Genomic DNA, 23,028 nt, shown 5'->3' with positions numbered 1-23,028 from the left:
CTCTGGGAATCAGTCATGAGCAAAGTCTTTGGTAACCTGAGCCAGGGTTCCTATTCTGTTCTGTGATGAAAACACACTGGCTATCTCCCAGTTGTGAAGGCAGCAGCCAGCCTGGAAAGGAATTTATTAGGGATTGTTTTAAGGCCAACTGGTAAAGCTTGCCACCTACCATTTAGGAAGCATTCATTTTCGCAGATAAGCCCAAGAACATCATTTCATTAAAACAGAGCTAAGTATCCTAAATGGACAACAGAGAAAGATAATCTGGAGCAAGCTTCAACGAAATACCGGTGAAAGCAAGTTTAGTCACCAGTCTTCTCATCGCTGGAGTTAAGGCTTGCAAATCCCAGACAAGTAGGGAATGCAAAGCAAGAGGACAGGCTTCAGAACTCTTATTAGCTTTGAAGGAAGACATGGGATCAAATGACGAGAACCACCACACTGCTCTAGAATCTATACAAGTAAAAATTAAATTTAATCAATATTAAATTCAGTGTCATTCAAATTGGGCTGATGTCCATTTGTAGCAGAGCAGAACAGAGGTATGGAAGATAGACAATGATGCTGGCAGGAGACACCATAAAATAACTTCCCATTACTTATAAAAGCAGTCATCACATGGCCAGTGTGAGCCAGGGTAGGGGCACTCGACCTCTAACAGCACAGGTACAAGCAAGGTCAGCACAGAACCTTGAAGGGAGGAGTGGGGAGACGACGGCCAGAGCGCTGAGGACAGGAGGCTGGCCGGGGAAGTGCGCCCAGCTGCATCACTTGGGAAAGACGGTGACCACGTCGTAGCCCTCGGGTGGCGTGACCCGCTCCCGGGCGTGCTTTTCACAGTAGATTTGATCCTCCACAAAGAAGTGGCCCTTCTGCTTCAGGTTGGTGCCACAGTCGGAGCACACGTAACACTCAGGGTGGCGGTGGCGGTCTCGCAGCTTCACAAACACGCCTCTGCAGCCGTGAGGGACAGAAAGAGCTCCGTTAGAGACACTGCCGACTGGAGCACCAGGGCTGGGGTCCGGGGCTCGACACCAGGCCCTCCCCAGGTAAAGGGGCTTCTCCTTCCTGGGGTCCAGAGATCTAACTCTGCCAGGCCCACCTACTGCCACAGAGCCACCCTGCACATCTGGCTTTTACGTTTTCAGAACCTAGGGCCTCCAGAGCCAAGGAAAATCCTCTCCACTGCTCTGGGATGCAGGGCCTCCCTGGTTTCTGTTCCATCTGTCCAAGTAGGATGTGTGTCCTCCACAGCTCCAATGTGCAACATCCAGCACTTCCACATGGACAGGGTTTACCTGATCTACAAGGCTGCCCAAGACTGGGGGAGCAGATACTCACACAATGCCAGTGCCACATTTGTCACACATGGGCAACTTCTGAGCAGCATTTCCGATTGATGCAGCCACTTTGGTGACAGGAGCTTTAACACTTCTGAATCCAGAGGGTTTGTTGGGATCCCCTGAAATGAGGAAAACACTTGTGTTGGCCAGGATGGGCAGAACTGCCTAAGTATCACGGAGTTCTTTGAAAGCCACTTACACAGATGTCAAAGCAGGGTCATGGGCACTGGAGTTAAACAGATGTGTGATCCTGAGCAAGTTACTTAGCTTCCCTGGTCCCTAGTTTCATTTTCTATAAGACAGGAGATCATTTTTCTTTTTACTGGTATATAAAAAGATTTTTAAAAATACAAAAGGCTTCCTCTAGTACCTGGCATGTGCTGAGTCCTCCCAACACAAACTGCATCACATATTGAGAAAACACATGCAAATACTGATATGGGAACTTTCAAATGCCTTACATAAAAATGGTATCTGGTCATCAAAAGGCAGTGCACTGAGATGCAAAAAGAACACAATCTTTACGGTAGCATGTGCCACAGCAGCCAGATAAAAATCACCTCCTATCAGCCGGCACCGTGGCTCACTAGGCTAATCCTCCACCTGCAGCGCTGGCACCCTGGGTTCTAGTCCCAGCTGGGGTGCCGGTTCTGTCCCGGTTGCTCCTCTTCCAGTCCAGCTCTCTGCTGTGGCCTGGGAAGGCAGTGGAGGATGGCCCAAGTGCTTGGGCCCTGCACCCCATGGGAGACCAGGAGGAAGCACCTGGCTCCTGGCTTCAGATTGGTGCAGCGCACCAGCCGTAGCGGCCATTTGGGGGGTGAACCAACAGAAGGAAGACCTTTTTCTCTCTCTCTCTCTCACTAACTCTGCCTATCAAAAATAAAAGAAAAAAAGAAAAGAAAATCACCTCCTACAGAGCAGACTAGGGAGCCTCTGCAGGCAGCGTAGTGCATATAAAATAAGCTCCCAGGTGCAGATGCTGAGCTGTTCTCGGGCCAGCTCATCATGCCCCAGTAACAGGCCTGCATCAAGGCAGCAACCAAGCAGCCAACCCATCCATATCACTGTTAGCACTGGACACGACCTAAGGGTGCTACCACAGCACTCATCTTTCTCTGTGATGGGACCCGTCAGGCAGCTACTTTTATGTCTCCCCCTGAATCGCAGATTCCTTGAATACCAGACCCTTGCATTATATACTTTTTGATACCCTCCCCCTCAGAGCCTCAGCAAACAGCAGCTCAAGAGGTACAGAAATGAGTGCAGTAGAACCATGACAACTGCATGACGCTCTCTTCTGTGGTCCAGGAAGTCAGAGAAGCCTCGAGGCCAGGGGTGGTGTGAGCACCCCAGGCAGCAGGAGAGATTTCCAACAGTTCCCAGCCCAGGCTCTATCCAAGATCCCAGAATAAGCACCTCCAGGTACAGGAGATTCTGTCCCACGGCCTGCCTAACCCACTTTTTTTTTTTTTTTTTTTTGACAGGCAGAGTGGACAGTGAGAGAGACAGACAGAGAGAAAGGTCTTCCTTTGCCATTGGTTCACCCTCCAATGGCTGCCACGGCCAGCGTGCTGCGGCCGGCGCACCGCGCTGATCCAAAGACAGGAGCCAGGTGCTTCTCCTGGTCTCCCATGGGGTGCAGGGCCCAAGCACTTGGGCCATCCTCCACTGCACTCCCTGGCCACAGCAGAGAGCTGGCCTGGAAGAGGGGCAACCGGGACAGAATCCAGTGCCCCGACCAGGACTAGAACCCGGTGTGCCGGCGCCGCAAGGCGGAGGATTAGCCTAGTGAGCCGCGGGGCCGGCCCTAACCCACTTCTTTAGACTACTTCACTGCACATCCAAACCCCTGGAGAACTTGTTCAACCAGACTGCTATGTCCTACTCAAGGGTTTCCAATTCAGGAGGCCAGAGGTAGGGCCGAAGACTGCATTTCTATCTATTTCTGCGCAGGACAAAGGTCAAGAAACAGCATCCTAGGTGAGGAGAAAGTCATCCCTGAACTGCAGCCAGGCTGGACACAAACCAAGGCCCTTGTCCTGTCAGAAGATGGGTGCTGAGCAGTGCTTCTGAACCCAAAATTGCCAGGTTAGTAGGAGGCACACAGAGTGTCTCAGGCCAGCACAGTCAAGCTTATATCTTGATCTCAAGTGTCCCTCCCCACCCTGACCACACTTCTCTCTCGTCAGTAGGTCTCTGCTGGGATGATATTTGTCCCCTAGTGACACCTTGGGACATCACAACTGCAGGACAGGAATGCTCCTGGCCCAAATCTGGTAAGTCAGGAATGCCTATACACATTTCAAAATGTATCCAGCAGCCCCACACAAACTCACGCCCAAAACGTCATAGCCCTGCTCGTGGTGGAGTATACATGTCCCCGTCCATGGACACTGGCCACTGCACCACGAGCAGAGGTGAGCTCTGTTCCAGCAAAGGCACTAAGTGCAGTTGTGTGGGTCAGCCCGCCCCGCAGAGCTTCTGCCCTCTGCCATGAGAGCAGCAAGCCCTGGTGAGGACATCTCCCGGCTCTGGGGATGCGACTCCTGGCATGAGGCACAGCCCTGCCCAGTGGCCCTCCAGAATCCGAGTTACCCAATGCTAACACAGCATGAAAGCCAGCTTGGGGGTCTTTTGCTGGCTCATGAGGAACCACAAGAGGGAGAACTTGAAAGCAGCCTGGACATGCAACAGCCTGGACATGCAACAGCCTGATCATGGGTATTTACAGCTCTGGCTCATGTTTCCCTCTATACTGCTCGTGAACACAGACGTCCACCTGGCAATACCTGACACAGGGCAGAGACGGAAACTAGAACGAGAGCTCTACAGCTGGGCTTGGGGGAGGCTCCCCTCTGCTCCAGCAACATGTGCACCGGGGGAACCCCACTGGTGCTCCTGTCCTCCCTGAGCCCAAACCACCTTCTTGCTCTTCCCAACTCTTCCTCCCTTTCTTGACCCACAGTCCCAATTTTGTTCATAGATTTTTTCCCCATTAATTTAAAAAATAATGCATTAAGATATGATTTTTGTCTTTGATTACTGAAGTTTGTTGATGCTCCTTTAAACTCCGCATCCAAGGCAATGCCTCACTTTCCTCACCCTAATCCTGGCCCTGCCTGAAGGGCCTGTGTGGGTAGCTTCTCCCAGCACCCCAACAAGCACCCCCATTTTCTGGTGGATGGTGCCAGGACCCCCTTCACTGCCTGACACCGTTGCCAGGAAGGAAACAGCAGCCTCTCTGCAGACTGGATAGCTTGGAAAGGCAAAGTGATGGTGTTGCTGAATGAGGTCAGTCTCTTACATGCTGGGCTGTCTTTTGTAAACAGCAAAACCACCAGGAAAGAAGAGGCAGGGCCCAGAGGATAAGAGAAAAAGCAAGGAGAAACATAAAATCCACACTCCCTAAGAGAATTCCCTTCTCTTTCTGGAAGGAAGACAGTGAACTGGAGGAGCCTGGGCACTGTTGGGACAGAGCTGGCTGGGAGCAACTAACACAGTCCTCACTGCACCTGCCCAGCCCTGCAGCACCACCTGCTGGCTTGAGCTTCCTTTCCCTCTCACTTAAACAGCCAACCCTAAATTCAGAGAAATCTCCTCTTCCATCCTTCTCAACCATCTCATAGTAAAAACGGTAGCTTCATTTGGACCCTGGAAAAGAGCTAAGTAAAGCACAGCGGTCTTTCCACCCACTTCACAGCTCAATAACCTTCCACGGCTGCACACGGCAAACAGAATGAAAGGATGGCCCTGCACCTAGCACCCCATGCTCCTCTATGATCATTTCCAGACAATCCAAGGATCCTCCTGGATCCCTGAGCAAAAGTGAACATCCATGATATTCTGAGTAAGTCTCCATCTTGCTCATCTTAGAGTCACTGGCCACCACTGGTTTCCACCCATGACCTCCCCTACTTTTCTGCTTGTTAAGTCTCCTTCTAGGACAGCCCCAAGATGGCGGTAGAGCAGCAAGATGCTGAGTCACACAGGGGAAAATGGAAAATGAATGAGTAGAGGGGATACAAGCAGGCGGCAGAATCTTGAAAAGGTTGCACAGAGTGACTCAGGTGGTCACTAGAGAGAGTGCCCAGGTCTATGCTGGGGAAAACAGAGAGGTGCCCAAAGTGCAAAAAGGGAACAGAGCGGAGACCCAGTGAGGAGACAGCCGCAGCACCCTCTGCAAACCAGGTGAGAGGTTGTGAGCCCACGGAGATGCAGACATGGACGAGTGGGGAAATTTAGTGAACAGCGCTTAGTGCTCTAAGTGGGAAGAAGGAGAAATACCGGGGGACCGGCAGAGAGGATGAACATACCAAGATCCCTCAGGGTCTTCCCACTTCCCCAACCAGAGCTGCAGCTGGTGGGGAGAGGCCATGTTGATTCTTTACATTTTGAGTGCTGACAGCAGGCTGCTGCTTGTGCCTCCTGCACACAAACCCAGCAACTGCAGGGGCCACCCCACAAAGCTCCAGGAGGTGGAGCTGCATGCTTCCACTTGCTACGGGCACAGACACACAGCAGCTCCTAGCAGAGAGAAATTAAGTTAAAAATCAAACCAAACAGAAATGCCAAAGAACAAAGGAAAAACTCTGAATAAGGAGAGGCCAGTGTTGTGGCTCATTAGGTTAATCCTCCGCCTTGCAGCACCAGCATCCCATATGGGCACCAGGTTCTAGTCCTGGTTGCTCCTCTTCCAGTCCAGCTCTCTGCTGTGGCCTGGGAAGGCAGTGGAGGATGGCCCAAGTGCTTGGGCCCTGCACCCCATGAGAGACCAGGAGGAAGCACCTGGCTCCTGGCTTCAGATCAGCGTAGCTCCGGCCGTAACAGCCATTTGGGGGGTGAACCAATGGAAGGAAGACCTTTCTCTCTATCTCTCTCTCTAACTCTATCTGTCAAATAAAAAAAAAAAAAAAAGAATAAGGAAGAATCTATGAATTTGCCAATGGAGCAATCTAAATCTTCTATAATGGAGGCTGAAGAAGAAATTGAAATCATGCTGAAAAAATTCAGAAAATTAATAATTAGATTACTTAGAAGCAATCAAACAGATTCAAGATCTGAATGAAAATAACTCCCAAGAAATTGAGATTCTAAAGAGAAGCCAAAATGAAATACTGGAAATGAAAATTTCAATTGACCAAATAAAAAATTCTGTGGAATCTCTCAGAAATCAAACAGATGAAATAGAATTGCAAATATCAGAACTAGAGGACAAACTTCCAGAAATAATAAAGTCAGACCAAACACAAGAAGAAATTAGAAAATTAAAAACCACAGTTGGAGATCTACAAGATTCTATCAAGCAATGCAATGTACGGATCAAAGGAGTCCTGGAAGGTATGGAAAGATAATGGATTAGAAGGCCTTCTTAATGAAATAATATCAGAAAAGTTCCATAATAGGCAGATTAAAAGAGACGTCCAAATACAAAAAATACACAGAACTCCCAACAGACACAACCAGAAAAGAAATTCACCACAACACGTTGTAACAACGCTCAGCTCAGTGAAACGCAAACAACAGATCTTAAAATGTGCCAGAGAGAAAGGACAAATCACATTCACAGGTAATCCACTTAGACTCACCCGACTTCTCATCATAAACCCTACAGGCAAGGAGACAATGGCAAGATATAGTCCAAATCCTAAAAGAAAAAAACCGTCAACCCAGAATACTTTACCCTGCAAAGCTATCATTTATGAATGAAGGAGAAATAAGGATTTTCCACAACAAACAGAAATTGAAAGGATTTGTATTTTCATGCCCAGCCCTACAACACTGGCTCAAGAATGTGCTGCACACAGAAACAGGAACTTCACTACAAAAGAAGACAAATGTAGAAAATGACCCAGCAAAAGTACAAACAAAATCCAAAATTCATAAACAGCTCTACTTAAGGACACATGGCAGGGAAAAGACAGTATCTAACAATAGTCACCTTGAATGTGAATGGTCTCAACTCCCCAGTTAAAAGACAAAGACTAACTGAATGGATTAAAAAAGAAAGCCCGTCTATCTGCTGCCTACAAGAAACACACTTCACCAACAAAGATGCACGCAGACTGAAAGTGAAAGGATGGGAAAAGATATTCCATGCTAACAGAAACCAGTGTGGCCATCCTAATATCAGACAAAATGTACTTTAACATAAAAACTATTAAAAGAGACAAATAATGACACTATATAATGATTAAAGGATCAATTCAACATGAAGATGTGACTATTATAAATGTATATGCACCCAATTACAGGGTGCCTGGCTATTTGAAAGAATTACTAAGGAATTTAAAGGGAGCTATAGACTCAAAAACAATAGTAACAGGGCACTTCAATACCCCACTTTCAGCAACGGACAGATCAACCAGATAGAAAATCAGCAAGGAAACGGCAGAGCTAATTAACACTATAGATCAAATAGAAAAGTGGAATTTATCCCTGATATGCAGGGATGGTTCAACATTTGAAAATCAATATGCTACATCACATTAACAAACTGAGGAACAAAAACCATGATTATCTCAACAGATGCAGAGAAAGTATTTGAGAAAATATAACACCCTTTCATGATGAAAACTCTAAGCAAATTGGGTATAGAGGAACATTCCTCAACACAAATCAAGGCAATTTATGACAAACCATTGCCAGTATCATATTGAGTGGGAAAAAGAGGCAGTTCCACTGAAATCTGGCACCAGACAGGGACGCCCACTCTCACCATTGCTATCAATATAGCCTAGAAGTTTTAGCAAGAGCCATTAGGCAAGAAAAAGCAATTAAAGGGATCCGAATTGGGAAGGAAGAAGTCAAACTATCCCTATTCGCAGATGACATGATTCTATATATAGAGGATCCAAAAGACCCCACTAAGAGACTATTGGAACTCATAGAAGAGTTTGGTATAGTAACAGGATACAAAATTAATACACAGAAATCAACAGCCTTTGTATACAGACAATGCTATGACTAAAAAAGCACTTCTAAGATCAATCCCATTCACAATAGCCACAAAAAAAAAAAACAATCAAATACCTTGGAATAAATTTAACCAAGAATGCCAAAGATCTTTATGATGAAAATTACAAAGTACTAAAGAAACAGAATACAAAAAAAATGGAAAAATCTGCCATGTTCATGGATTGGAAGAATCAATATCATCAAAATGTCCAGTCTTCCAAAAACAATTTACAGAGTCAATGCTATATCAATCAAAATATCTAAGACATTCTTTTCAGATCTAGAAAAAATGATGCTAAAATTCACATGGAGGAACAGGAAACCTCGAATAGCTACAGCAATCTTATACAACAAAAGCAAAGCCAGAGGCATCACAATACCAGATTTCAAGACATACTACAGGGCAGTTATAATCAAAATAGCCTGGTACTGGTACAGAAACAGATGGATAGACCAATGGAACAGAATAGAAACACCAGAAATCAATCCAAACATCTACAACCAACTTATATTCGACAAAGGAGCTAAAACCAACCCCTGAACAGGGTCAGCATCTTCAACAAATGGTGCTGGGAAAACTGGATGTCCACATGTAGAAGTATGAAGCAAGACCTCTACCTTACACCCTACACAAAAATCCACTTAACATGGATCAAAGATCTAAATCTACACCACGACACCATCAAATTAATTGAACATTGGGGAAACCCTTCAAGGCATTGGCACGGGCAAAGAATTCCTGGAAAAGACCCCAGAGGCACAGGTAGTCAAAGCCAAAATGAACAAATGGGATTACCTCAAATTGAAAAACTTCTTTACAGCAAAAGAAACAGGAAAGTGAAGAGGCAACTGACAGAATGGGAGAAATTATGCAACCAATAAAGTATTAATAAATAGAATCTACAAAGAGATCAAGAAACTCGACAGTAACAAAACAAACAACCCAGTTAAGAGATGGGCCAAGGACTTTAACAGATATTTTTCAAAAGAGGAAATCCAAATGGCAAACAGACATATGAAAAAATACTTAGGATCTCTAGCTGTCAGAGAAATGCAAATCAAAACCACAATGAGGTTTCACCTCACTTTAGTTACAGTGGCTGTCATACAGAAATCAACAAACAACAAATACTGGAGAGGATGTGGGGAAAAGGGCACCCTAACCCACTGTTGGTGGGAATGTAAACTGGTAAAGCCACTATGGAAGACAAAAATCTGAATACAGACCTACCATATGACCTAGCCATCCTGCTCCTAGGAATTTACCTAAGGGAAATGAAATCAGTAAACAAAAGAGCTATCTTCACTTCCATCTTTATTGCACCTCAATTCATAATAGTTAGCACATGGAAGCAACCTAAATGTCCATCAGCTGAAGACTGGATAAAGAAATTGTGGGATATTTACTCTATGGAATATTACATGGCAGTAAAAAGGGATGAAATCCAGTCATCTGCAACAAAATGGAGGAATCTGGAAAACCTCATACTTAGTGAAATAACCCAGTCCCAAAGAGACAAATACCATATGTTCTCCCTGGTTTCAGAGAATTAATAGCGCTCCTAAAATGAAAGTTATAGAAGTGAAATTAAAACTTTAGAATCAATTACTTAAACAGGCCTTGACCTGTCAAGGGACAGTTTATCACTGTTACTTTTTATTTTGTGTATCCTTCTTGGCTTTTTTTCTGTTTTCTTTTCTATTCTTCGTACTATATCCTCAACTCTTCATATAACAGAGTTAATCATATGTAAGAGGGGGAATAAGAGATGGAGGAAGTAGTCTTTAACTGTAAAGCAGTACAGTTCTTCATACAGTCCTACAGACTTACTTCTAAGGGTATATCCTAAAAACTTGTCTTGGGACTCCAAACCCAAAAAAGCAGTGGTATAAATGCCATCTTAACTGTTAAAATGATCATATTAAATGTTTAGGTCAACATATAGATGGGTTTAAGTGTAAAGGTGATCATATAAATAACATCAAGTGCCTGATATTAATAGAATTAAAAAGGAAGGAAAGTCCAATATGGAAAGCAGTCCACACAGTAGACTCCTAGAATGACATTCACTGTAAATAGCACTCTGACCTCAGAATCAGCCCTTGAGGTTTCCTGGTCAGGCTGAAAGACCTGTGAGAGCATTTCAGGCATGGAAAGCCAAGACTCTGGCAAAAAATATCCTACATGGAGGACCTCTGTGAGACCTCAGTGGAAAGGAAGAGTCATCAAAGAAGGCTGTACTCTTCTCTGAAGGGAGGAGAGGACATCTACTTTGCTGGTGGCCGGGTCCAAATACCGATGGAGTCTATGGTCACAAAAGGCTTCCATAACCTTGGCAGCCCATGGCAAGAGCCTTGGATGATCATTGATGTCATAAATAACAGTGTCAATTATTAAAGGAGCAATAGAAGTCACTGTGCACCTGCTCCCTATTTAGGACCTCCATCCCTAATGAGTTGTACTAGGAGAATCGACTGCAAAATTTGTTCCCAAACTGTACTCTATATGTTGTATGTGTGCATGGGTGCAAACTGTTGAAGTCTATGTTTAGCATGGAGTTGGTCCTCTGTATATAAAGTCAAACTAAAAATGAACCATAATGAAGGAGATGGGAGAGGGAGGTGGGGGAAGGGTGGGTATGGGGGAAAGAACATCTGTATTCCTAAATTTGTATCTATGAAAAAATGCACTCATTAAATAAAAACTTTAAAAAAAAAGTCTCCTTCTGGGGCACGTGGCAAAGCCACTTAGCCAACAGTTGTGATACCACATCCCATATCAGAGCAGTTGGGTTCAGACCCTGACTCTGCTCCCAATGCTGGCTCCCTGTGACCCATGCGAGAGATCTACATTGAGTTCCTTGTCCCAGTTGTTTCAGACATTTGGGGTGTGAATTAGTAGATGGGAGTATACTCACTCTTTCAAATAAAAAGTCTCCATCTTATGAACAGATGAATAAAATGTCATAAGTCTATACAACAGAATACTGCACTTTTAAAAGAAATTGACAATCTACAAAATGGATGAATCTTGAGGACGTTATGCTAAGTGAACTAAGCCAGTCAAAAGGACAAACGCTGAATGATTCCACTCGAGTGAAGTATCTGAAGTATTCAAATTCATAGCAAGCAGAATAGGCCAGCAAAGGCAGGGAGGAGACAGCGCTAACTGATATGGAGTTTCAGTTTTGCAAGATGAGAAGAGTTCTGGAGATGAATGGTAGGGAAATGACACAAATGTACTTAATGTCACTGAACTGTACAATTAAAAACAGTTAACATGGTAAATTTTATGTCATGTGTATTCACTATGATACTAAAAAAAAAAAGACTCCATGTGCCTACACATTTTACAATTTGATGTAGAACAAGATGAGATTTAAAGAACTTGGGGCCCTTTCTCCTGGTTCACCCAAAATGAGACAACCCGCGCCGAGTTGTCTGAAGTTTGTCACCAAAGCCTGCTGCAGCCCCGCTTCCTTCCAGGGCCTCCTTGACTCTGCACCTGGCCCACCCCACACACAGCTTCCCTTCGCCCTTTAAATAACCTCACTGAGACAGCAGCTTCCCAGGGCGCTCACAGCAGCCAGAGGCAGATGCCAGCATTCTTCCTTAGCCACAGGCTGTTCCCAATGACAGTCACTGTCTCTCAGAGCCACTGCCCTAAGCTCTGACCACTTCCTCTCAAAGAACCCCAGAGAGCCTTCTACATGTGATAGTATTTTGACTGGAATTTGTCCTGGTGCATTCACTGAAAATTTAATGCAAGTACCTGGTAAGAGGAAAGCATCAAGATTTGCCATTGCCATCTTCCTTTTTAGCAAATTCTTAATTCTCCTTGAAGACAACACCACCCTAGGAGATTAAAATTCCCAGACTGCTGTGTAACTGGGTGTGGCCATGTGACTATAAAGTGGAAATGGAAGAGTAGTGTGGGATTTCTGGGAAGATGGCTGGCTAATCTGAAAGTATTCCCATCTGCCTTCTTCCTTCCCCCTGCCTGGAAGTGAGCACGGTGGCTGGAGCACCGGCTGCCACCTAGGGCCACGAAGGAACCTTGAGACTGGCAGCAATGGGTTTGGCTGATGGATCCCAGAATGGAAGGACTTTCAACTCCACGGAACATGGGAAGCTGCAGCTCCACGTGCAGGTCCTCCTCCGTGAGCCCGGATGAGCTCCACAGAGCCAAGTCTTAGTGTGGGCTGCGATGGACTGACTGCCTCTGCGGTTTCACATCCACTTGGAGTAAAATAAGTCATGGTTTCTCACACCTGCCCAAACTGCCTTCCTCAAGGGCTGGCCCCAACTCATCTGTCAGTCAAGCCTAATACTGGAACTTAGTGAAAAATGTGGGTCATAAATTGCCAACCACACAGGTACTCCAGGCAAAGAGGAAATAGCTATGAGAGCAATGTCTCTCTTAGCAGAAAAGTACTTTACATCCATGGAAACTAAGGGAAATATGGCCACTTTCTCTGAAGAACCTGCACAAATGGGGAGGAAGTGCAGGTGTGGCATGTGGCAGCTCAGGCTGAAAGCCGAGTCTTCTTCGACCGGGGGAGCTGTGGAGGGCGGGCACCTTTCCAGGGCACAGCTCCCCAGCTGGGGCAGGTCTCTCTCACTGTGAGAATCGCCAGGCACAGGAGGGAGAAGAGAGCAGAAGGCAGGTCTCCAGTGAGGGACAGGAACAAAGAGTGTGGACGACCAGGCATCACAGGCACCAGGAACCAGCAAAACCCAATGCCGGAAATGGCAGATCCTGAGACGCCCAAGAGGCACTGATGAGTAGCAAATGGAGTAAGAGAAACCGAGGGCTGGGAATACACAGGTCACCTTCAGGAGAAGGAAAACAGCCCCACGTGTCTCCTGCCCTGTGGTGGCTATTAAATGAAGGTACTTCACCACTATGCGCCTGAACCTCCTCATAACAAATCCACAGTACGTGGTGTCTGCCATGAGAACAGTCGTGTCCTCACACCTGCAGAGCCACAGAGGTGGCCCTGGGGAGGCCGCAGGCATTGAGTTCTCCCCATGGACAAGCTAAGGCTGACCCAGGAGCCTCCTGCTGAGGTTTCAAACATCACGAGAATTAGGACGCTCTGTCTGTGCGCCAGCCACAGGGATGTTACAGAGCAAGCTTGGTCCTGAATCCCTCTCTGGCTTCCTGTCTCACCCTGAGAACTCTTTTGAATGCACTCCTGCCGCTGCGCACCCTCATCACACGCTGAACCAGTGGGGCCACCTGGCCTTCAACCGTCTGCCTCCAAAAATGCAGCCTGAAGATGCCTCTTTCCTTTGTAAACACCCAGCTTCATGCATTTTGTTATATCCACAGAATACAGGCCAATACGGTGCTTTTGCACAGTTGATCCTCATGAGAATCACAGAAGAAAAATTATCCAATATGAACAGATGAGAAAACTGGCCTAGAAACATCCAGGGTGAGGGCATGGCCACACAGGGCACGGGGGCTCCCAGGACCTCCAGAGGCCATCCGCCCCAAAGCTGGAACACACATAGGGTCCCAAAGGGAAAGTGGGCGCCAGGCTCCCCTGGGCTACTTGTCATCACCCCCGCAGAGGTGTAGTGTGTGAGCCCAGACCAAACCGATGGCCCAGGGACAGACTAATGGAATCCCAGCCTGCCCCGTGCACCTGAGTCAGGGTGTCAGCAGGAGTGGAGCCTCTGTAGCAGGGAGGTGTGGTGGGGAGGACAGCTCTCTGCCCCTTCTCTCTGCAGGAATCTCTGGCATTCTAAAAGCTCCCCCCTTCCAGAGCACTCCGCACCCCCTGCGCCGTCAGCAAAGACTGCCCCTCCAACCTCCTGTGAACAGAGTCTCTGGCCACAGGGAGCGCCCCTTACCTTTCTCCTCGGACTCCAGGATTTCCTGCAGGACCCGGAATGATGTGGACTGCTTCGGGGGCTCATTCAACTCCTGCTTCTCCTGCAGCATCTTGTAAACTTCAGATTCCTTGTCGATGACGAGGCCGCCTGGAGGCTGCGAATGCTCTAAGCTGTAAAGAATGTTCGGTAACTCATTAGGACCTGTCAAAAGTTACCGACGACTTCACCACGCCCCTCCACCCAGCAAAGGCCGGAGCCCCACACAGGCAGTGCCTTTCGGCTACCTCCACACAGAGGCCATGTTTCCAGATAGTTTTGGTAATACAACTACTTGTCAGCCTCGTCCCCTGGACCAGGAACGCTCTACCTCTGTGTAAGTCACACAAACAACACTGAGTCAGAGAAAAATGTGACCGCAAGCTGACCACTAAGCTCTCCGCCCCAGCCCCCGCTCCAGGCCGCTCGCGGACCTTGCCCAAGCAGAAGCCGGTGTCCCTCACTCCTGATCCTATCTCCAACAGCTTTCCTTGGCCCCTAGAAGCAGCTCAGGCCTCACCTGTAACACAGACGGGCGGAACAAGACCTGGCTCCACTAGCTCTGCTCCCAGGGCGGCAGCAGGGATGAAACACACAAGTGCCTTGCACACCATCAAGCGTTCAGGCCAGGGGCTGGGGCTCGGCAGGCTGTGCCCTGCCTCCCACACCTGCTTCCTGCAACTCTAGGAGCCCCGGTACAGGACCAGGCAGGCACTGCTGTGCTGCGGGGCCTCTTTCCCTCTGGGCTCCTTTTGCAGTGGCAGGAGGCCTCTGCTGCCTGGGCTCAAGGCAGGAAGCATCTGGCCTCTTCTCGCCACCCTCTGCTCCACAGCATGACTGACTGGCTGCATCATTTACCTCTGGGCTGTCACTCTCAGCCACCTGCACCAAGGGACCTGCTCTCTCTGGTGCAGTCCTGGCCCCTGCACTCCCCACCCCTCCCTCCCGCCCCAGCATCACCACGGCCCCTGCGCTGCATTCAGGTCTCTGCTCACAGATGGCTCCCTGCCCCCCTCCATCATTCTGCACCCCAACTCACGCTCTCCCCATGTACTACACCTGTAACTCATTTCTGTGTGGTCTGTGCCCCACTCCCCCCTTCACTAAGCCCCCAAAAGTCAGTCCCATGCGGGCAGGGACTTGGCCTGTCTTGTTCTCCACTGTACTACCTGGCCTGAGCCAGAATCGGAGCTCAGCGGGCATCACCAGGTGAGAGAGTGAACACTGCACCATGGATTCAGTGCCTCTTCCTCCTCACTCCTTGCTCCCTGCTTTTGCCCGTCCTCAGGGTCCCCGGGGGCAGCAGCCTCCATGCAGGGACATGGACAGGCCACCTCTTCCCGTTCACCTTGGCTGCTGCTTCAGAAGCCACCATGCGCTAGGGACAGTGTGCCCAGTGATACCAAAAGCAAACACCAGGCGGGCTGTTGGCAGTGCCAAAAATTGAAAATCGGTGCAGCAGGGAGTGCGTGTCTGTGAGCAGGCTGCCGGCCCAGAGGAACAGGCTATGTCTCCAGCCCACCCAGCTCCTGCCAAAAGGATACAAGCAGGTGCAAATGAATTAGACCAATTACATTTATTCACTCACTTCCCACACACCCTTTGTAATTAGTTCACACTCCATGTTTAAAAGAAAATTGAGGCAGATGTTTCTCCCTGTGTAATTTTCGCCAAATTACTCCTCCCTCTGTTTCCTCCTCCTCCCTCCCTGAAACAGCCTCCTGAGGCCTTCAAGCGTGCGGAGTCACTTACTGCAATGAAGGCTCAGGGGTTTTCCTGATTCCAACCTTGTTTGCACAATGGAGGACAAGGTTCCCACTGAATGGCATGCTTTACTGCTGCCCAAGAAGGTCAACATTTAAGTAGAAAGACCCACCAGCTGATCCTCCCTGCCTGCAGCAGCTGTGGGGACAGAAAGCAGCCTCCTCCGCCTGGCCTGGCGGCTCCAGCTGTCTCTGCCTTTTTCTCCCTCCACCTGCAAGGAACCGTGGGAGCCTTCCAGAGCAGGTGTTGAAGCCACCTTGAGTTGTGTTAACCATGGTCTTTCTCTGGCACACCTCCTCAGCCCTGTCCTCAGACTCTTGAGCTTGGAACTTGCACTGTTATAAATGCATTACACTATTTTTGATGAATCTTTTTTCTATTACATTTAGAACTATTTTAAAATCAAGATCAGACCATGGAATGTTCTTGGGAAGAATTTTTCCTCTTCTTTGGTGTATGTTATGTCTGGAAGCCACCAAGGGAACACTAAAAATGACAAACCCAAACCACAAGACCATCACACATTCTTCTAACAAATAGCCTTGGAAAGAATTTCCATGAGGAAGAAAAAATAATTTGCTATTTACATATAATGACAGTATCTTTATACCACTGGACAATTTATAAAGCACTTTCAATATCCTTTACCTCACTTGACACATTAATACACTTAATTCAAAAATAATAGCCTAAAACCCAAAGTCTTAGACCTTAGACTATAAGATATTGCCATGTCACTACAATATCTGAAAAAATAATTAGGACCAAAATCTGCATAGCAAATGGAGAAGAAGATTCTCATTTGTATACATAATAGTAATGAAAGAATTCTACAGTGACAAGGTTCCAGAACATACGATACACAACTGAGTCTCTACAGAAAATGTGTTGAGGGTTAGAAAATGGAAGTAAATGCATTGTTCTAAAACCCACTCTTTACAGTTTTAATACCAAAATATAGTTTAACCAAATTCAACTCATTGACCTAAAACTAATGAAACTATTAGAAGAAAACAGAGGAAGCACTTAAAGACATTGGGATAGACAAGTTTTTGGATAGGATCCCTAAAGCAAAACTAGACAAATAGAATTATAGCAAATCAGAAACTAATGCACAACACAGCAACAAATTAACAGAGAGGAGACAGCAGAATGGTTGAAAATAGTTGCAAACTATTCATCTGACAAGAGGTTAATGCTCAGCATAAATTAGGAATTCAAAGAACTCAACATCATAAACACAAATAATCTGATTTTAAAATGGGCAAATGATCAGACATTTCTCAAAAGAAGATACAGAAATGACCAAGTAGATGAAAATATGCTCAACATCACCAATCATCAGGGAGATGCAAATCAAAATATTATCTTAGTACAGTTAGGCTATCATCAAAAAGACAAAAATAACAAGTGCTGGCAAAGATGCAGAGAAAGGAGAACTGTCATACACTGTTGGTGGGAATTTAAGTTAGTACAGCCACTAGGGAAAAACTATTTGGAGATTTCTCAAAAACTGAAAATAGAACTGCCAGTAATTCCACTACGGGTATATGTCCAAGGGAAATGAAATCATTGTATCAGATACCTACACATCTATATTTATCATAGTAATCAACAATAGCTAATATGTGCAATCAACTGAGATGTCTACTGACAAGCAGCTGGTTTATTAAAATATGGTGTTTATACAGAATGGAATATAATTCAGCCATAAAAGAGGATAAAGTGCTGTAATTTTCAGCAACATGGACAGAACTAGAGGACTTTATGTTACACAAATGAACCAGGCAAGAAAGACAAATACCACATGTCCTCATTAGTTTGTAGAAACTTAAAAAGTTGACCACAGAGAATGGGGAGAATAAAAATCACTAAAGGCTTGGAAGAACTGAGAGAGGGGACACAGTGAGAGGGTAGATAATGGAACACATTGAGGGGCAGGTGTGGAAGCAGTTATGTTATATACAGCACAACTAAGTAACTATAGTCCACAACAATTGATTAGACAGTTCAAAATAACTAACGGAAAAGACTTTGAAGATCCCTAACATATAATTTTTAAGGAGAGGGAAATGCTAATTACTCTGATGTCACATTGTAAACATGTATTAATTATAATACTGTACTCCATAAGTATAAATATGATATCAATTAAAAAGAAATACAATTCCTTTGGAGTAATTATACTTCACACAAGTTTCCTAGTCCTTGTTCCTCCCCGAGTCACACTCAGAACTAGCATGTACCACTTTCCTGAATGTATAATATTTTCTCCCACTATTTTAGGCCTTCAGTGCTGGTCCCCCAGGGATGTTACAGCCGGGTGACAAGGTGGCCAAAACAGCACACCTATAGGGAGCCAAGGGGTCTTCAGAACATAAGGAGAAACTCCTCTTGAGCCCATCTCCCAGAGGAGGACTTCAGAGGCTGGGTCTGCAGACATTTTTGGCTCACTTCAGTGGAAAGAGCAGCTGAGAAAAGGGTCAGAGGTCAAGAAGGACTGAAAACAGCTCACCCATGGCTCTAGGATCAGCATAGCAGCCCTGAGATGGAAGTCTACTCCCTCGGAACAACGAAGTGACCAGGGTGGGGATATGAGGGACTTTTATTTTTTTTGGCAGGTAGAATTATAGACAGAGAGAGAGAGAGAGAGAGAGAGAGAGAGAGAGAGAGAAAGAGAAAGGTCTTTCTTCTGTTGGTTCACTCCCCAAATGGCCACTACGGCCGGAACTAAGCCAATCCGAAGCCAGGAGCCAGTTGCTTCTTCCCGGTCTCCCATGCGGGTGCAGGGGCCCAAGCACTGGGCCATCCTCCACTGCCCTCTTGGGCCACAGCAGAGAGCTGGACTGGAAGAGGAGCAACCGGGACTAGAACCCGGCACCCATATGGGATGCCGGCACCGCAGGTGGAGGATTAGCCAAGTGAACCATGGCGCCGGCCTCCAAGGGGCTTTTTATTTTTATCTTTAGCCATCACCTATGGTAGCAACTTAAATAAAAATATAAATCCCAACTAAATAAAAATATAAATCCCAACTTAAATAAAAATATAAATCCCAACTAAAACAAAGCTGCCAACAAAACACTCACTTCAAATGAAGATATACTGCATCTAGCATAGTGGCACAATGGGTTAAGCCATCATCTGTGACATTAGCATCCCATATCAGAGCACCAATAAGAATCACAGCTGCTCCACTTCTGATCAAGCTCCCTGCTAATGCACCTGGGAAGGTAGCAGAGGAGGGCCCATGTACTTGGGTCCCTGCCAGCCATTGTGACCATCTGAGGAGTAACAAGACAGAATCTCTCTCCCTACCTTTCAAATAGTAAATCTTAAATACACACACACACACACACACACACAAATGAGGAATAAAAGGATTGAAAAAGATCATGCCAACATTAGTCAAAGGAAATCAGGAACAGCTACATTAATAGCTGATGAAATATACACCTAAACAAATAAATTCACCAGAGATAGAAATGGGCATTATATAATCACAAATGGGTCAAGCCTACCAAGAAGTTATTATAATCAAATGTCCTCTCTCTGTCTCTACCTCTCTCTCTCTAACTCTGTCTTTCAAATAAATGAATCTTTTTTAAAAAATCAAATGTGTGTGCATCAAATAACAAAGCTTCAAAATATGTAAAAAAAACTGATAGAAAAGGAGAAATAGACAATTATAATTGGATACTTCAACACCCTTCTCTCTATAACCAACAGAACAACTAGACAGAAAATCAGCTAGGATACAAACTCAAAAACACTGTCTAATTGGGCATCCCATCCTGGCAGCAGGTTTGAGTCCTGGCTGCTCCACTTCCAACCCAGCTCCGTGCCAATGTGCCTGGGGAAAGAGCAGAATATGATCCAATGCTTGGGCCCCTGCACCTACATGGGAGACCCAGAAGAAGCTCCTGGCTTTGGATCAGCTCAGCTCCAGCCACTGCAGCCATTTGGGGAATGGCTAACTTTCAAATAAATAAATAACTCTTTAATTAAAAAAAAAAAAAAAAAACAGGAGTGGGCATTAACATTCCTGGGGATTAAGCATCCCATGTCAGATACTTGGGTTCAATAACCAGCTATGCTCCTGATTCCAGCTTCCTGCTAATGCAGACCCTGGAAAGTCTCTGCCATCCACAGAGATCTGCATTGAGTTCCCATCTCCTGGCTTTGGCCTGGCCCAGTCTTAGCTGTCGTGAGAATTTGGGGTAAATCAGCAGATGGGAGCATACATGTATTTTATCTATTATCTAATATATTTTTAAAAGGATAACAAGGAAATATTATGAACTCCACCCACATAAATTGATAATTTAGATGAAATAGGGCAATTTCTTGAAAACCATATCTACCGCAATTCATCCAACATGAAATAATCAATTGAAAAGTCCTATAACCATTGAGAACATTAAAAGAATATTTAAATTCTGCCAAAAGAAATATCCAGGCTTCAATACAGAATATTACCGTTTAAAGAACATGAAAAACATGAATTATATACCAACTCTTCCAATACAATAGAATACTTCCTAACTTATTTTATAAAACTAGTACTATCCTGATAGCAAAATCAAACAAAAAAGGAAACTAAGGCTAGCTAGCATTCCTCATTAATATAGATGAAAAATTCCTGAACAGATTATGAATAGAATTGAACATTATAGAAAAGGAGTTATATGCCATAATCAAGTGGAATTCATTTTACAGATACAAAGCTGACCTAATATTCAATAATTGGTCAATTAATCCACCATATTAACAGGCTACAGAAACAAAATCAGTTGATCATATCAATGTAAAAGATTTTTTAGAAAATTCAACATTCACCAATTGTAAAAACAACAAAAACAGTCCTAAGGAATCAGAGGGCAACTTCACTTCTTTAACCTGATAAAGAGCATCTGAAAAACCCTATACCCTGCATATTTAATGAGAAAAGCTAAGTGCTCTTCCTCAAATGTGAAGAACAAGGTCAGCCCATGTGCTCTGGCCACTCTTAACTTAGCACAGTGCTGTAAGTGTAATAAGGCAAGAAAACGAGATATAAATCAGAAAGGACATAATCATGGCTCTGGCCTCAGCCCAAAATTTTCAAAATGCCATTTACAATTACTCAAAAAGTAGACTTACCCTCCTACTTAGGTGAAAATCGAACAGAGCATTTATGGGACTGTATCTGCTAAAAACATAAAAGCGCTGATGAAAGAAATTAAGAATCTAACAGTATCAGGGTCATGAATTGGAAGACTCTACAGAGGTGCTCATTCATTCCAAATTGACATAGATTTACCATAATTCGTATTAAAATCCCAACAAGATTCAGCACACACAAGATTCTAAAAGTTCTACAAAGAAACAAAAGAACTAAAATACTTCAAACAATTTTTAAAAAGAAAATGGGAAAAAATCATTCTACCTGATTTTTAAGATTTTATATTTTATAACTACAGTAATTAATGGAAAGATAGATACATAGGTCAATGGAGAACACAGAAGAAAAAAAGGCACACATAAACAGGCCCAAGTTTTATTTTAATAAAGGTTTAAACACAATTTAATAGAAGAAAGATGATTTTTTGGATAAATGATACAGAGGTAACCATTTGCTGAATCTCATATTCCATCCCATGTAGAAGTTAAATAAACTGCATCTAAGACTTGAATGTAATAAGTAAAACTACATATAATCTAGAAGCAAAATAGAGAACATTTTCAGGCTCTAAGCAAGGCAAAGAGCCACAAGATACCAAAAGCATGGCCCATAAAAGGACAACCTTATGAACTAGTTGTCTTCAAAAGTAAAAACACGCTTTGTGAAAGACTCTGTTAAGAAGATTTAAAACCAAGCTATAGACTAGGAGAAAATATTTGCAAACCACATACCAACAAAGGACTATAAGATATACCGGTAGAAAATAAGCATATAAAAATTGTTCAATGTCATTACCCATTAGGGAAATATAAATTAAAACCACAATGACATATGACAACTACACACAGATTAGAATAGCTAATACAAAAAAGTGACAACAGCAAATGCTGCAGAAGATTTGGAGAAACTAGATCATTCACACATTTTTGGTGGAAATGTAAAATGCCACAGAAAACTGGCAGTTTCGTTACAAGTTAAACACACAACCATTTCATGATCCAGCAACTGCATTTATGGGCATTCATCTCAGAGGAATGAAAATTTGTTTACACAAAAATTTGTCCACAAATACTTATTTTTTTAAAGACTTATTTTATTTATTTGAAGGACAGAGTTACAGAGAGAGATAGACAGAGAGGTTTTCCATCCACTGGTTCACTCCCCAAATGGTTAGAATAGCCAGAGCTGAGCCGATCCAAAGTCAGGAGCCAGGAGCTTCCTCCAGGTCTCCCACATGAGTGCAGGGGCCCAGGGACTTGGGCCATCTTCTACCGCCTTCCCAGGCCATAGCAAAGGGCTGGATCAGAAGAGGAGCAGCCAGGACTAGAACTGGTGCCCAGATGGGATGTTTGCACTGCAGGTGGTGGCTTTAACCCACTGTGCCACGGCGACAGCCCCCACAAATACTTATAATAGCCTTATTCTTAACAGTGGAAAACTGGACCCAATCTATACATCCTTCAATAGGTGAATGGTTACTGTGCATCCATTCAGCAAGGAAAAGATCAAGCTGGGAGAAAACAAATAGCAGAGTGGACATTTAGCCTTGTGTACTCACAGTACCACATCACAATGTCTGGATTCGATTTCTGAGGCAGATTTCAGCTTTCAGCTTCCCACCAATGCGCACCCCAGCAAACAGTGGCAATGGTGCAAGTAATTAAGTTCCTCCACCCACATGGGAGACCTGGTAAGTTCCAGCTAATGGCTCTGGCCTCAACCCAATTCAGGCACTGAGAGTGAACCAGCAGATCAGAGCTCTCTGCTTCTCTGACAGCCTGCCCTTCCCTCCATCCCTCCCTTTCTCTGCCCGTCGAAATAAAAAACAGGCAGAAGATCAATAAAGAAACAAAGGACTTGAACAAAATTATAGAACAATTGAACCAAGTTACAATTATGAGATAATCAAAACAACAGTAGAAT

At 44.9% G+C, this 23,028-nt stretch overlaps 1 protein-coding gene across 4 annotated transcripts in view; it reads right to left on the bottom strand.

Annotated features, from left to right (window-relative positions):
• Window positions 1-447: 447 nt before the first annotated feature.
• PDLIM1 (PDZ and LIM domain 1) overlaps window positions 448-23,028 on the bottom strand; it is a 66,228-nt gene continuing 43,647 nt past the window's right edge. For 3 of the 4 annotated variants that reach the window (XM_002718543.6, XM_089314705.1, XM_089314704.1), the window contains 3 exons: window positions 14,160-14,311; window positions 1,342-1,462; window positions 448-954 (listed from right to left, as the gene is read on the bottom strand). In XM_002718543.6, the coding sequence (XP_002718589.1) occupies window positions 768-954; window positions 1,342-1,462; window positions 14,160-14,311 (460 nt within the window). In that variant the 3' untranslated portion in view covers window positions 448-767. Of the gene's footprint in view, window positions 955-1,341; window positions 1,463-6,928; window positions 6,988-14,159; window positions 14,312-23,028 lie in introns of all 4 variants that reach the window. The other variant, XM_051823436.3, reaches the window with a different exon arrangement.

This window comes from Oryctolagus cuniculus, chromosome 15 (genome assembly GCF_051225735.1).
Source record: "Oryctolagus cuniculus isolate XC-2025 breed Fujian yellow rabbit chromosome 15, ASM5122573v1, whole genome shotgun sequence".
In the NCBI taxonomy this organism is placed as follows: Eukaryota; Metazoa; Chordata; class Mammalia; order Lagomorpha; family Leporidae; genus Oryctolagus; species Oryctolagus cuniculus.
Note: the sequence above shows the minus strand (reverse complement) of the source record. Positions and strands in the feature narration are given on the sequence as shown.